The sequence below is a fragment of the Epinephelus moara genome, chromosome 12, assembly GCF_006386435.1.
Source record: "Epinephelus moara isolate mb chromosome 12, YSFRI_EMoa_1.0, whole genome shotgun sequence".
NCBI classification, from domain to species: Eukaryota; Metazoa; Chordata; class Actinopteri; order Perciformes; family Serranidae; genus Epinephelus; species Epinephelus moara.
This window is the reverse complement of record NC_065517.1, coordinates 13,082,947-13,096,722: the sequence shown is the minus strand read 5'-3', so window position 1 is coordinate 13,096,722 and position 13,776 is coordinate 13,082,947. Positions and strand designations below refer to the sequence as shown.

The 13,776-nt window shown below is 38.8% G+C and overlaps 1 protein-coding gene across 1 annotated transcript in view; it reads left to right on the top strand.

The window, feature by feature from the left end:
* The window catches only part of LOC126398685 (serine/threonine-protein kinase D3-like), a 57,962-nt gene that overhangs the window by 26,035 nt on the left and 18,151 nt on the right, over window positions 1-13,776 (top strand). The window contains exons 3-5 of the mRNA XM_050058230.1: window positions 597-735; window positions 4,313-4,444; window positions 8,456-8,613. Coding sequence (XP_049914187.1) covers window positions 597-735; window positions 4,313-4,444; window positions 8,456-8,613 — 429 coding nt within the window. The remainder of the gene's footprint in view (window positions 1-596; window positions 736-4,312; window positions 4,445-8,455; window positions 8,614-13,776) is intronic.

Genomic DNA, 13,776 nt, shown 5'->3' with positions numbered 1-13,776 from the left:
CACTGCTGCCACAGTATTCTTTTATAATACTGAACAGTGTGGAGAATTTATACAATGTCTCTTAAAGTGTTGACAGATTGAACATTTCACTATTCACAGTAGACTGGAGTGTTTTTGCAGTGTTTAATAGTCACAAATAGACAAAGAGTTCCATTTCTACCAGATTATAACCCGCTTTTAATATGTATGGGTAAAAGACTGTTGTGGGCAATGCTGCAAATCAATGATCAGGAGTGTTTTATGGTCTTATTGGATTTTTAGATAATTATGCATTAAATTATTTTGATTTGTCCAGTGTATAATTTGGTGCACAACCAAAAACAAACCTTCACATCTGTTTTTTTGTTTTGTTTTGTTTTTTGTCAGTTGATTAAACAAAAAAAACGTAAAAATAATATAAATCGGATAAATACCTTGCAATATAAACATGACACGTACATTATCATTTTCCTCTTCTTTCTCTGTATGTTGTCTGAAACACACATCTTGTTGGTAGCTGCAAAGTTAGTGTTTAAGTTCACTCAGCAGCAGACTAACAGTAGCACTTTAGCCTGAGTCAACATGAATCCCTGATCTCCTCTTCTTCTCTTACTCAGTTCCCTGAATGTGGATTTTTCGGGATGTACGACAAGATCCTGCTCTTTCGCCACGACCTGAGTTCAGACAACATCCTGCAGCGTCTAGCCTCAGCGGAGGAGATTCATGAAGGGGATCTGGTGGAGGTGGTGCTCTCTGGTAAGAATGTAACTCTTATTTTTACTATATATTAATTAATGCTGTCATCAGGAAAACACCCACTAACAGCATCCGAACCTCATCTAGATAGAGATCAGGGGGGTTATGTTGCTGGAGTGTCTAAACCCCAAAATCAAATCTACATTTTGATCAGCAATACTTGTCTCTGGATTTGGTCACCCTCTCTTTAAAATTTCATGTGGCCTGGTAGTGGCTGAGACTTTGAATTTGCCCTCCAGATTTTTGGGATTCAGACTGTTGTAGGGCACAAAAGTAACAATGTCAGTTATGGGTTCAGCAAAGTTTTTCAGTTGGTTGGTTTGTGTGTGTGTGTGTGATTGTGCCTGAGGGGAGGGTGTCCAGGATGTGAGGGGTCTCTCTTGATGTTAGAGGCCCGTTTGGGGAGACAGCTCGAGTGAATGTCTCTCAGCTTTGAAACTGGGGAGCTGACATAATGGTGTCATTTTTTTTTAATTTTTTTTTGTCATCTTGCTGAAAAACCTCAATTTGGAGGGTCATGTAGCCCCTACATTTCGCCCTACCCCTCTAGCTCAAAAAGAATCAGGACACCCTACCCATAGATGTGAACGCGCAAAACAAGAGTAGTGAGGGACCTGGATCTAAGTTAGGGCTAAATGGCGGGGGCAAGGTTGTATTGGGATTGAGCTGACAAGAGTCGACACCTAGCGGCTCTGTAAGACAGTAAAGCTAGTACTACATGCTAAATGCTAATGTTAGCATGGTATAATATACATTTATTAAAATTTAGCGGGTATAATGTTTACCATGTTCATAATCTTAGTTTAGCCTGTTAGTATGCAAACATGTGCTAATTAGCACTAAACACAAAGTACAGCTGAGGCTGATGGAAACGTCATAGGTATTTAGGTATTTGGTCATAAATTTAAGCACTGGACAGAGAAAATATTTAGCCAGATGGCTGATGATGACACTAGATGAAAAAGATAAGGGTTTACCGACGTGATTACAGTTCATCCTGAGGGGACCATGCATATCTGAACCTAGTAAGCTCTGCAGGGTGCAATCAACTCAAAAGTTGTTGAGATATTTCACTCAAAGCCACAAATTACACAAAGCTTTTTCTACCTTTTTATTATTAAAAAAAAAGCAATTGCACCATCAGCCCAGTAGAGTTTTAAAGAGCCCTGTTGCTTGTAAATGTCTGTCTGTGGATGTGTCTGTTTCCTGCCTTTTTTTACTTGCCCAAAACCAAATTGCCTTCATAGATTATAAAGTTGTATAAAATTGAAATGAAATGGCAACCTAAGAGTCAAAGAGATCACCAAAGTCTGTAGGATTCATCATCTGGGGAACATGAACATCTGTAAAAAATTTCATAGGAATCCATTGAACAGATATTTTAGTCTGAACCAAAGTGGTAGACTGACCTTTTGGCATTCCCAGTGCTTTGTAGCAAGCATTGGTACAAATGAATACATAAATAAACCGATGTATACATAATTTTTATTTGGTTTCATTTAAAATGTAAAGATTTAGAATTACAATTCACGACACAAATTACATTTTAATATCACTGTTATTAGTAATATTGTTATTAGCATTTACTTGTACATGTTGGCACTTGCAGCTGTGAGTCTCTCCAGGCAGTAACAAATTAAAGCACCTCATATATTTATATTTTATCGTGTGTTTTGTCTTGGCTTCCTCTCCTCTTACAGCTCTTTTGTTAATCCTCCTGTGAGTGCGAGCATGAAGTCGCCTCAGATCTTGTTTCCTCCACTGTGGCGTTGCCCCGGGTCTCCCTGCACGCTCTAACCATAATATTGTGTATAGGATTGTCATTTCCTGAGTCGTGTTGACAGGTTGGGTTGTAAAAACTAAAACTGACACCTTCACAGCTGAACACCCAGGCGTAGAGCAGCGGCAGGTTTAAATTACACGGGAGGAAGAAGACAGAAGTCGGAGCCTGAACCGCACCAGGTTCAACCCCGCAACCACTTCCTCCTCCTCATCCTCCTCCTCCTGCTGCTGCTGCAAAACCCTGCAGAGCTCAGCCAGTTCATTTCTCTGTTAGTATACCTGCCTCTGCTTTTAGAGCAGTGGAGACATCTTGCAAAACAAAACAAAAACAAGTTAAGATAAGGTCTTTTGTCATTGAGCCACATGTTTTTCCTCAGGCCTCAACAACAACAACTCCCTAAACCTTTAATCACAACCTCTTATATGTTGCAAATACAAATATTGTAATGAAAATTAAAATGGCAGTTTTACAACACTTTTCAAGGTAACATAAATCTTTATTGATCCCCAGCAGGGATATTTGGTTATTGCAGCAGCACAAGGACAGAAACACAGATTAATTGAGAAAATAAAAGAAAAAATAAATAATAATAAAAGTTATATAAAAATAAAGAAGACTATAATACAAATGAAAAATATACAAGAGCATTGGGAGAGAGAAAATACAAGGTAAAGCAATAGTGGTGTGGTTAATAATGCAAAAAATGTTTGTGATACGTCAACATAATGTAGTGTAATATGGTAAACTGTGATATAATATGGGATAAGAAGTATAAGGTGAAATATATACAATATAATGTACAGTATATTAGAACAATATAACAGAATGGAACAGAGAGATATCAAATATATTATGGTTCATTACACGGCTTGGTTGAATACTCCAATCTGATTGGTCAACTATGGCATTATATGGTCTGTTATTTCTGTGGATAACAGATTGTTGCCATGTAACATACCATTGCTGTTGGCATAGTTCTGATCTTAGACACTTAGTGGGACTAACAAAATGATTTGAACAATAAGATCCTTTTTAAATCAATATTTTGAGTCAAATTATTGATTTGTTTAGCAAGTAGCTGTGTAATAAGTGGGATAATGTACAGCCAGCAGTTCATTATTGTGAAATGAACCCCGACAGGGTGATATGCTTTGTTTGCTGTAAGTTATCCCATACACAGGAAAGGTATAATATAGTAAAGTTTATGACAATATACACTCACCTGACACCTTATCAGGGACACCATGCCAGTACCAGGTGGGACCCCTTTTGCCTTCAGAACTGCTTTAATTCTGTGTGGCATAGATTCAACAAGGTGCTGGAAACATTCCTCAGAGATTTTGATCCACACTGACACAAAATATTTCTTGGATATTGCACAATAAAACAAAACAAAGCAAACATAAACACAAAATATTTCTGGAGTGAAAGGAAAGCTGTCTTTCAGGCCTAAATTTAATACTAGCCCTCTTAAGACTAAGTGTCTGTCAATATTAAGGAACCCAAATTGAGCTTTAGCCAGTTTACAGGATTTGAATCACATCCTAAGCTGATCAAGTCATTTAAATGGTTTAGCTGCAACACAACTTGATTAGGATATCCCTGATGTTCTCAGTAACGAACGTCCCCAGTGGTTGAATGGTTTATTCAACCAAAGCTGAAATTATTTCATGAGAACAGCAGTTTTACTGATGTGTAATTGAGGCTACAGACAGAAGACCCAAACCAGGTGCAGGGTGAGAAATGTCCCATACGTCGCTTATTGTTTGACTGCTCTGTATTTGTTCATTTCAGCTCTGGCTACAGCCGAGGACTTCCAGATCCGACCTCACACGCTGTACGTTCACTCCTACAAGGCGCCAGCCTTCTGCGATGACTGTGGGGAGATGCTATGGGGGCTCGTCAGACAGGGCCTCAAGTGTGAAGGTAAGAATGTGGTGCCAATGTGCCGCACGGTGCTGGGGTTTTACTGCTACTAGGTTGTTTGAGGTCACATCATGTTATGATGACTCTGTGCTGCTGTGGTTGACACCTGCACTCACATGCATCCTGAATGAACTGACTGAAGAGAGGCACATTTAACTGAACTGTCAGAGGCATCTCAGATGAAATCAGAGATATGGAGCCTTTTTAAAATATATCTGGTTGATATGAGTGGAGTGTAATCACAGTCTTTATGATTTTATCAAGCCTTAAATCAGGTTGTGGTGGTTGACCATGATTGTATGCAATCACTGTTGATTTTAAAGTTCTTCATGCTGTTTTCTGCTGCACAAGAAAGGTTTCATTTCCACCAGTAGGGATGTGACTTGCAGAAACTTCTGCTCTTCATTTCTACTATTGTCGGTCTGCTGCTTCCAATAATCGAAACCATGATTACTTGGTGAGCACAGAAAAACTGCAGCAGCGTGGGTACTTGCATCAGCGCAACTTGGTTTCTTCCATATCCACAAGACCCACCAACACTCAGATATGTGTGAATTAACCGCGACCCAGCAACTTGTAAATGCTCTCACCTCCTCTGTTGAGCCATGTCGCTTCGTAGGGGAAGGTTTGGTACTTAAAGCTCATCTATATTTTCTTTTACTTATGAGAATGGATCCATTCATTTTAAACGTTTTAAACGTCACTGCCCACATACTTCCATGTGTCCTTTATGTTGACATAGATACATCCACTAAATGGCACTAGAAGACAGAATCAAAAGTTTCTGACAACAACAAACAAGGCTACAGGGGAGCATGTTCTTTTAAATGGAGGCAGCATTGTAGAGGGTAGTGGTCTTTGAGGCTATTAAAAACATCATGACGTGGGTGGAGAATTATATTCACCATATTACCCATTAATTTTGGTCAGCCATTTTTAAAATGTGTTTCTTGTGTCTTGCTTGAACTACGCTACACACCCCCACAATTTCCAGTGGTATTGCTCCATTTCATCTGTATCAGTAAGCTTTCAGAAAGCGTACACAAATATGGATGAAATGAACACAGAGTAGAAGGCTCCATCTGTGTCCGATGCTTGTCTATCGTTGAGCATGAATGAACCCTTATGGTAAGGTGAGGTAATAACCATGTTTGTCCTCATTATGTTCTGTTGATGAAACTTGAGGGACGTACGCCCTGGACAAAGCTCATTATATCCCACCACTTGGGAGAGACTAATATTAACATGGGAACACTCTGGTCTTTCACCTGTGTGTAAATCAATTGTATTAACAACAACAACAACAGTGGTCATGATTCTATGATTAGCTAGTTAACAAGCTGACATAATGTAAACAGAAAAAATGGACCTAGAGAAACTGAGCTGATTAACTTAGATATGGCGCAATCATGTGTTAGCTCTGTGGCAACTACAGAAATACAGAACCATGAATATACTTAAATATAAAACAAGTTAAACCATTGTGTCAGGCCAATCAGAAATGGACTGTCAGGATATCTGGGTATTTAAAACAGTTCAGACAACCTTCCTGCCCATTAAACTTTACAAGAGGAAGTTTTGTTCTGCTAGTGTTACTGTAGCTGTGATGTAATAGAAATTGGATTTTTAATGAGTATAACAGAGACGAATAAACTGCACGTCTTCCCGTCCGAGTGACTGTCTCAGCTGGGTGAAATGTGTTGTGATGGATGAGCTGAAAAATGATCTTTGGACATGTGGAACTTGACTGTTCTGACCTCCGTCCCCCTTGAGAATTGGAGAGTTCAGCTTCCTGGACTAATTCAGCATGATGTCATATTTGTTTTATTACATTTAATCAAGCTTTAATGTCACTGAGGCTGTGGGCAGCCTCTTCTCAGGGTCTGACTCCTGCCATGTCCAAATTTTATCAGAGTTATCACCTGCGAATCAAGGCCCAGGCACTCGTCCAACACACACACACACACACACACACACACACACACACACACACACACACACACACACATTTTCACTGGTTTTCAAGCCTGAAAGCTGCAGCAACTGTAAAGCAGGATGTCTTCAATGACTTGGTAACTTCCTGCGACTATTTTTCACAACTTTCATGTCCTGATCTCAGCGCTCGGAATCAGAATCCTCTGAGCGAACCTTAACTGTAGTGATGCCAAGCAGAGAAAAGAGACGCTTGATGTTGATGCCAGCACAGAAAATACAGCTTCCGCTTATATAACCTTTGAAGGTTGAAAGTGTTAAAAAGCTTCAAACTAACAGAAGAATCAGCCCACTCACTCGACTGATGGGAGTGAAGGACGAGAAATCCTTGATGGAAAAAAGAGGCCTTTGTCACTGGTGTAAATCACAAATTTAAAGCATTTGGTAAACAACTTCACTGACCACACCCTAAACTCTTTAAATTCTTGTACCTGCATTTTGAAAAAGACAGTTTGACTTGAGTTTCCACTTATGTCCCACAAATAGGACCTTCTTGGTTAAGATTAGGGTTGCAGCAATTGCTGGTTTCAAGGTATACTGTGACAGAAAAGTTGACGGTTATCATATCATGGACATTTCCTTATCTACGTATTGAAAAAAAAAAATGCAACTGGACTTTGAATCTCCCCTTTATTTTAGTTATTTTCTAAGGGGAGACTTTTTACACATACTTACATTAAGAGAATGGTTTTAAGTTTAAATTATAGTAATAAAATGATTGTTCAACCAACAATAACCCTTCCATTTTAATTCCTTTAAGGGTCATTCTTACTGATAATAATGCTGTAATACCGTGAAACCACGATATTTTCCGAGATTGTTATCATACTGTGAAACTCATACCGTTCCAACCCTAGTTCAGATATTGGTCTTGTTCTTTTTGTGTGAAGTCTGCTGCATGAATTTTATTTTCACAACTTGTCTTGCACATCCCTTAATAAAGCTGTTCAGATACTTTTATCATTTTCAAAATTAATATGTGTCATTTCTGTGGTCTAAGACAGTCCAAAAATATTATTCAACATAAACAACTCTCCCAAATCCAAAAGCTAGGGAGCTAAAACTGAAATTTGTGATGTGATGTTGTATAAAGTCTGGAGCTGCTCCATTTACAATTAATTGGGAAAGATGTTATAGGTGGAATCCTAAAACCTTGAAATGAATTGGCATTTTGGCACTCCTGATTCCCTCGTCTAGAAATCAACGGGTTTGACCATTGTGTAGTTCATTTATAGCCTAACGTTAGCGTTTTACCTCTGGTGACTGCATTTAGGCTTTAAAAATCATAAAAGTAGTGTCCATTTGTGAAGATTTTTTCTTGCTGAACAATAGGTGTAAGTATCACAGTTTTGTTTGCCACAAAGGTTATTTCTGCAGTAATCCAAAATCCTATGAAAAGATCTCATATAAAATCCCATATAAAAGATCCCGGCTTTTAGATGTGTGTTTTCTTTTGCGCAGTGATGCAGTTAGCTGGTGTAGTTTGGTAGAAAGAAAAGAGTTCCTACATGAAACTGCTCACAACAAGGTCTGTGGATTATCTTGAGTAACCGGGTCATGATTTCTGGAAAGAGACATTGCTTTTGAGTTTTTCAGATGTTTTTGGCGCTTTGAGCACCACAAGCTGAGTGCCATCTAGGTCCATTATATATAAGAGAAGGCAGACATCTCTACAGCCGTTATCTCCCACACTCTGCAAAACCAAAACAATCTAGATTGATAATTCGCACCACAGGTATTTCAGGATGAACTGTTCCTTAATGGTACTCTCAGACAGTACAGCCTTGCAGAGCTGCTAGAATTTACCCAAAATTTAGCCTTGAATGTTTGGAACTTGTGTTAACTTCGGGTTCTGCACTAGTTAAAGTTAAAGGTCAGCTGCCCTGCATGAATTTGCACTGACCGACTCACCGTGGGACTGATCAGTAAGATCGAAAGACATCAACACAAACTAAAAGGCTAACAACAGGAGGATAAAATTAAATACCGTAAACATAAAAATGATTTTCTCCTCTACAGGATGTGGACTGAACTACCACAAACGGTGTGCGTTCAAGATCCCCAACAACTGTAGCGGGGTCAAGAAGAGACGGCTGTCCAACGTCTCGCTGCCAGGCTCCGCAATGTCCATTGCTCGTCCACCGTCCACTGAGTTCACCCCGACACCACAGGAGGAGGTGGGTTTGCTACCTCTTAGTACCTTCAGTCTTTCACATCTGTCGGTCTGATGAAGACACCACATATTTTTTTAAGGTTCAGTCAGTTTTACAGTTTAGCCAGAGTGTGTTTGGTTAGCTAGAGAGTTAGAGGAATATTCTGGAACTACAGAGGAGTGTATAATCCCTCATTCAGAGCAGTAAATGCGTTATTATGTGATTATTAAAACTATGGTAAACATCAAAAATACATAACAGATAAATTTATATTTATAATACAGAATTTTATTTTTGTTTAATACATCTTATTAGTTTTACACAGTCACTTTGAGCTCCACTGTTTTACGTCATATTTTAAAATGTAAAATTTAAAAGAGCTTTTATTGTGGCACTTGCTTTACATTTTGCCAACTATTTTCAGTATCTTACTCTGAGTAATTTACTGTAAAGTTTTTTTTAGATTTAACAATTCAAGCCAAACTTCTTTCTTTATTTGTCTGTGTGATACAAAATTCGCACCATCCACTGGCTACATGCAGCTTAAATATGCAAGTGGCTTGTAGAATTGCTTCACTCAGAAAAAGTAACTAAGTGACAAATAAATGTAGTCGAGTAAAAGGTTTCCCTCTGAAATGTTGTGGAGTACAAGTATAAAGTAGCAGAAACTAAGTAAAGTACAAGTGCCTTAGCACTGTCCTTAAGTAGAGTATTTGAGTGAATGTAATTAGTAAATTCACACTGCTGCCTTTCTGTATGCAGTCTGCATGTTTTCCTGTTGTCTGGGTTTCCTCTGGGTGCTCCAGTTTCCTCCCACAGTCCAAACATGTGCAGGTCGGGTGAACTGGAAACTCTAAATTTGCCCGTAGGTGTGATTGTGTGAATGTGAATGGTTGTCTTGTTTATATGTGTGTCAGAATGTACCCTGCCTGCCTGATGCCCAGCTGCGTGCTGGGATAGGCTGAATAGGCAACCCTAAACAGGTTCATACAAAAACAGGTGCATGTGGATGAGTTGGTAGTAAAGTGGAGGTCAGTTTAGAGATTGGCAAATAATGAATGACGTGAATGAAAACACACACACCCACACACACACACACACACATATACACACACACACACACACACACACACTTTCCATGCCAGCAGATCTACGTTGTGCAACCAATGAGCCATTTCCAGTAGTTACCCCTGTCTCACACACACACACACACACACACACACACACACACACACACACACACACAGTCTCTCTCTCTCTGATGGCTGGAGGCAAACCACTGGATTTTCCGTCCGGTTCAAACCAGTGAACAAAGTGAATCACAGTCAGAGCTTCACACTAACTGGAACAAAAAAACTTTTATGAGCTCCATCACACAGTTATCCACGCACAAGCATTCAAACACACGCAAACACTCCACCATTTGAACCATCAGAGCACAAAGAGAAAAGACTTACATCTTAATGTGTTTTTTTTTTGTGGAACATTTGCTCTTAGCTGTTGTTAAACTTAAAAACTGACAGTCACCGTGCACTAAGTATCACAGTTAAATAATCTTTAAATCTTATAAAGGGTTAGTTCAGTCATATCACATGAATACAGTCAGTTTTGTTAGTTTGTGTTAGTCTTGGTTGCATTTTGGATGAATTGTTTTAAAAACTAGGGTACATTGCTCCGTGTAATTATCTGTCCTTTCATCCAGCCCTCCTTTTGTTTCCTGTCTGCAGTCTTTTGTCGTGCACATGCAGATTTGAAAAAAACAAAAAAACAAAGCAAAACAAAAAAGCAGATCAGAAGAAGACATACACTACTGATCCTCAGGGCTGAAAATTAACTTTTTGGCTCACCGGCCAAGGGGACTGGTAGATGAAAAAATCCACCGGCCAAGCATATTTTTTACCAGCCAAAATAATGAATTGCCTTTTTCTGTCACATATACATTTGTTTCAGTACTTTTCATTGAGATAATACAGTATTATGTTGAATACAAGCTTAAAGGAGAGGCCAGAGTGAAATTTGAAGTAAAATTAGTTTAATATTAACAAGTTTTGAGCTCAGAATTCCATTTGCACTTTATATAAACATTTGTACTTCAAACATAACAGTAATTTACAGTAACATAGCAGGCTATGTGACACTTGCTGCGTTCATGGTCACGGATGTCCACCAGCTTCATTGTTTTGCTACCGATGACAAACGAGTCGTTACTTTTTCTTTTCTTTAGCATATTGCCGACATACATTAGAAGAAGAAGAAGAAGAAGATTTATTTATAAAGCACATTTCATACAGAAAGCAACACAATGTGCTTCACAAAAAAAACATGTATAAAAACATAAAATATGAGCACATATTTACAAGCACGCAGACAGACAACAAACAAGAACATGAATGTATGCAAGCATACATGGATGCATCTTATTTAAAGTGCATGGTGATTCTAGTATTTAGTGATAAAAAAAAAAATAAACATTACTGCTCATTACTGCCTCCTCAGCATCGTAGTGCAGCCTCTTGAAACGCTGTTATCGCCGAACCTCCATTTCTCACAAAACTTTCTTTTTTCCTGTAACGTTACAGCTTCAGCTTCGTCCTCGTCGCTGTTTTTTTCGTTTTGCCTGTGGTTTACTTACACCTGGTAAATGTCGCTACATGACGCCCGTGGTGATAGCTTGCTTACAACAGCAGATCATGGATCTAGGCGTGCGATATGCCTGCGTATGCACGCGTCCTTCGAGTAGGCCTACAGGTTCCTTGATGCAGCGGGGAGCAATTTAAGTGCGACACATAACAAACAGAGCGCCAGTCTGCTATTAGCCACCGTCAAATAGCTATTGTATATATAATTTATTACATGACTATTTTGGTACAAACATTTACCCGCCAATGTGGCGGATAACCTTTTGAGATTTAGCCGCCAAATGGAAAATCTACCCGCATTTGGCACTTGGCAGGTGTTAATTTTCAGCCCTGCTGATCCTCAAGGGAGAATTGAAAATTTTCACTCTGTAGTCATTGTTTTACACCTTACACACACACAGAGGCCCAAAATACAAACACATGCACAAACATGACCATAGAATATGTAAAATAATGGACATAGCTACAGCGATGTCACCAATTGGTTTGTGGACTCCTGTTTTGAAGCCTCTAGTTAAGCATTTTGGCAGTCGCCACCTTTTTTGGAGCCAGAAGTGATCATATTTGTATGAGAAACTGGTGCTGTGGAGGAGCGAGGGGTGATTTAACTAAGAAGCCAAGGACACGATTCGCAGACGTGCTGTCACTCAAAGTGACCCTGCCCTTAAATATGCTTAACTTTAAGCCTGTGAGGTGGCTGCCATGGACAGGCACCCTTAGCAGTTGAGGGTTCGGTGCCTTCCTAAAGGGCACATTGACAGTACCTAGAAGGTGAACTAGCACCTCTCCAGCTAACTGTCCACACTCCATACTTAGCTGATACAGGGACTTGATCTGGCAACCCTCCAGTTCCCAAGACAAGTCTCCACGGGCTGAGCTATTCTAGATATTGATGTAAACTGTAACTGCAACCTGTCTGGTACGCAGAGGCATAAAACTGTCAGGCAATAATTCATCAAAAGTTTGCATTTGAAGAACTAGCATGTAGCTTGTCTTTTTCGCAGAAGGAAAAAAACCTCAGATTTCACCGACATTTTGGCATGAAATGTGTTCGGTTTTTAAAAAAATAGATTTAAATAGCTTTCCAAACACAACACTGCCTTAAATAAAAAAAGTGCTTGTTATACCAGCAGGTCTGTACCTACACGTGATTGTAAAGAACGTATGGTGCAAATGATGAGAAGGAGCTAGATGATAATAATAATAATAATAATGATGATGTCCTTGTCAATTCAAAGAGCACATGCCTGGTTCTGAATTTAAATAAACACTGGCAGAAGACAAGCATAAGTTTGTTTTAAAATCAGCATGTTGACGTGTTCAGGCAGCAGTTAATAAGGTCAAAGTAATTTTATTGCCCCCTCCGGCATTTCAAGTATGTAAATACAAACAACATGTGTGCTCTGGGTGGTCCTGTCAGGTTTATTACTGTGTTATATATTTCTGCCCTGTATTAAAACCTAGCATTATACTTCTCGTGTTAAAAACTCTTAACACATAATTCAGACTTAATTCAGACTTAAATCAGACGTCATAAATGTTGTATGAACGTGATATATCAGAAGGTGGATTAACTGTTCTGTACTAATTCAGGCCCATTGTATGACGTGCTTCCTGCTCATACCAGGACTGCAGGTCTATAAGCTGCACGTCGCACAAGGACAGCCATTGTTCCAGTGGATAGAAAAGATTTCATCTGTGCTCTACTTTTCACGACGAGGGAACAATTCTCCAAATGTGATGTCTCGGCTGAACCTACTGAACCCTGATTGTTCCCTTCATTTCCCCTCACTAGGTTTAGAGTCATGGGGGGGAAGAGAAATTACATGGGTTTTTTGCTGGGGAAAAAAACAAAACAACAACCATATTTTGGAATCTACAGATCTTGAAAAGCCTTAAAAAGCATTGAATTTTCTACAGAAAAGGTCTCCACTTGACCTGGGCCCAGGTCACGTCAATTTATTGTATAACTGGGTACTACTTTTATATTTAGCTGGGAGGTATTAAAAAGATGATCTAAATTTCAATAAAGTAATAAATTATTTTAGATGTTATTGTCCCTACTGGTTTTCCATCAGCCTTTGTCAGGATTAGGTATGATCATGAAAACAGGTATTAAAATGGATTCTAATTGATTCTAATTGATATTAAAATGGTCTTAGGGACCCTAATATGCTTTTCTTATTTTCTGTCATGTATATAAATTTAAAATGTTTGTTTTTTCTTCTTTGGCCACAGGCTGACGTCAGTTTGTGATGGATTTTTTTTACATGGTCATTCGCCACCTGTGATTGTTTTCATTACATAGCCCACACACTACTACATGTAGCTACATGCTAACATCAACATCTAATCTTGGTTGCTGATGTTGTAAATTTCTCTCCAATTTTATATCACATGCTAGTGGACCAAAGTTAACTCAAAAATGTCTTTATTTAAAGTTTTGGATAATAGATCAAAAATATTTATTGGTTGGTTTTATTAGTATTGTTATTGTTTTCATTATTTTTAATTTAACTTTGGATTTACGATGAAATCCTGACAAAAC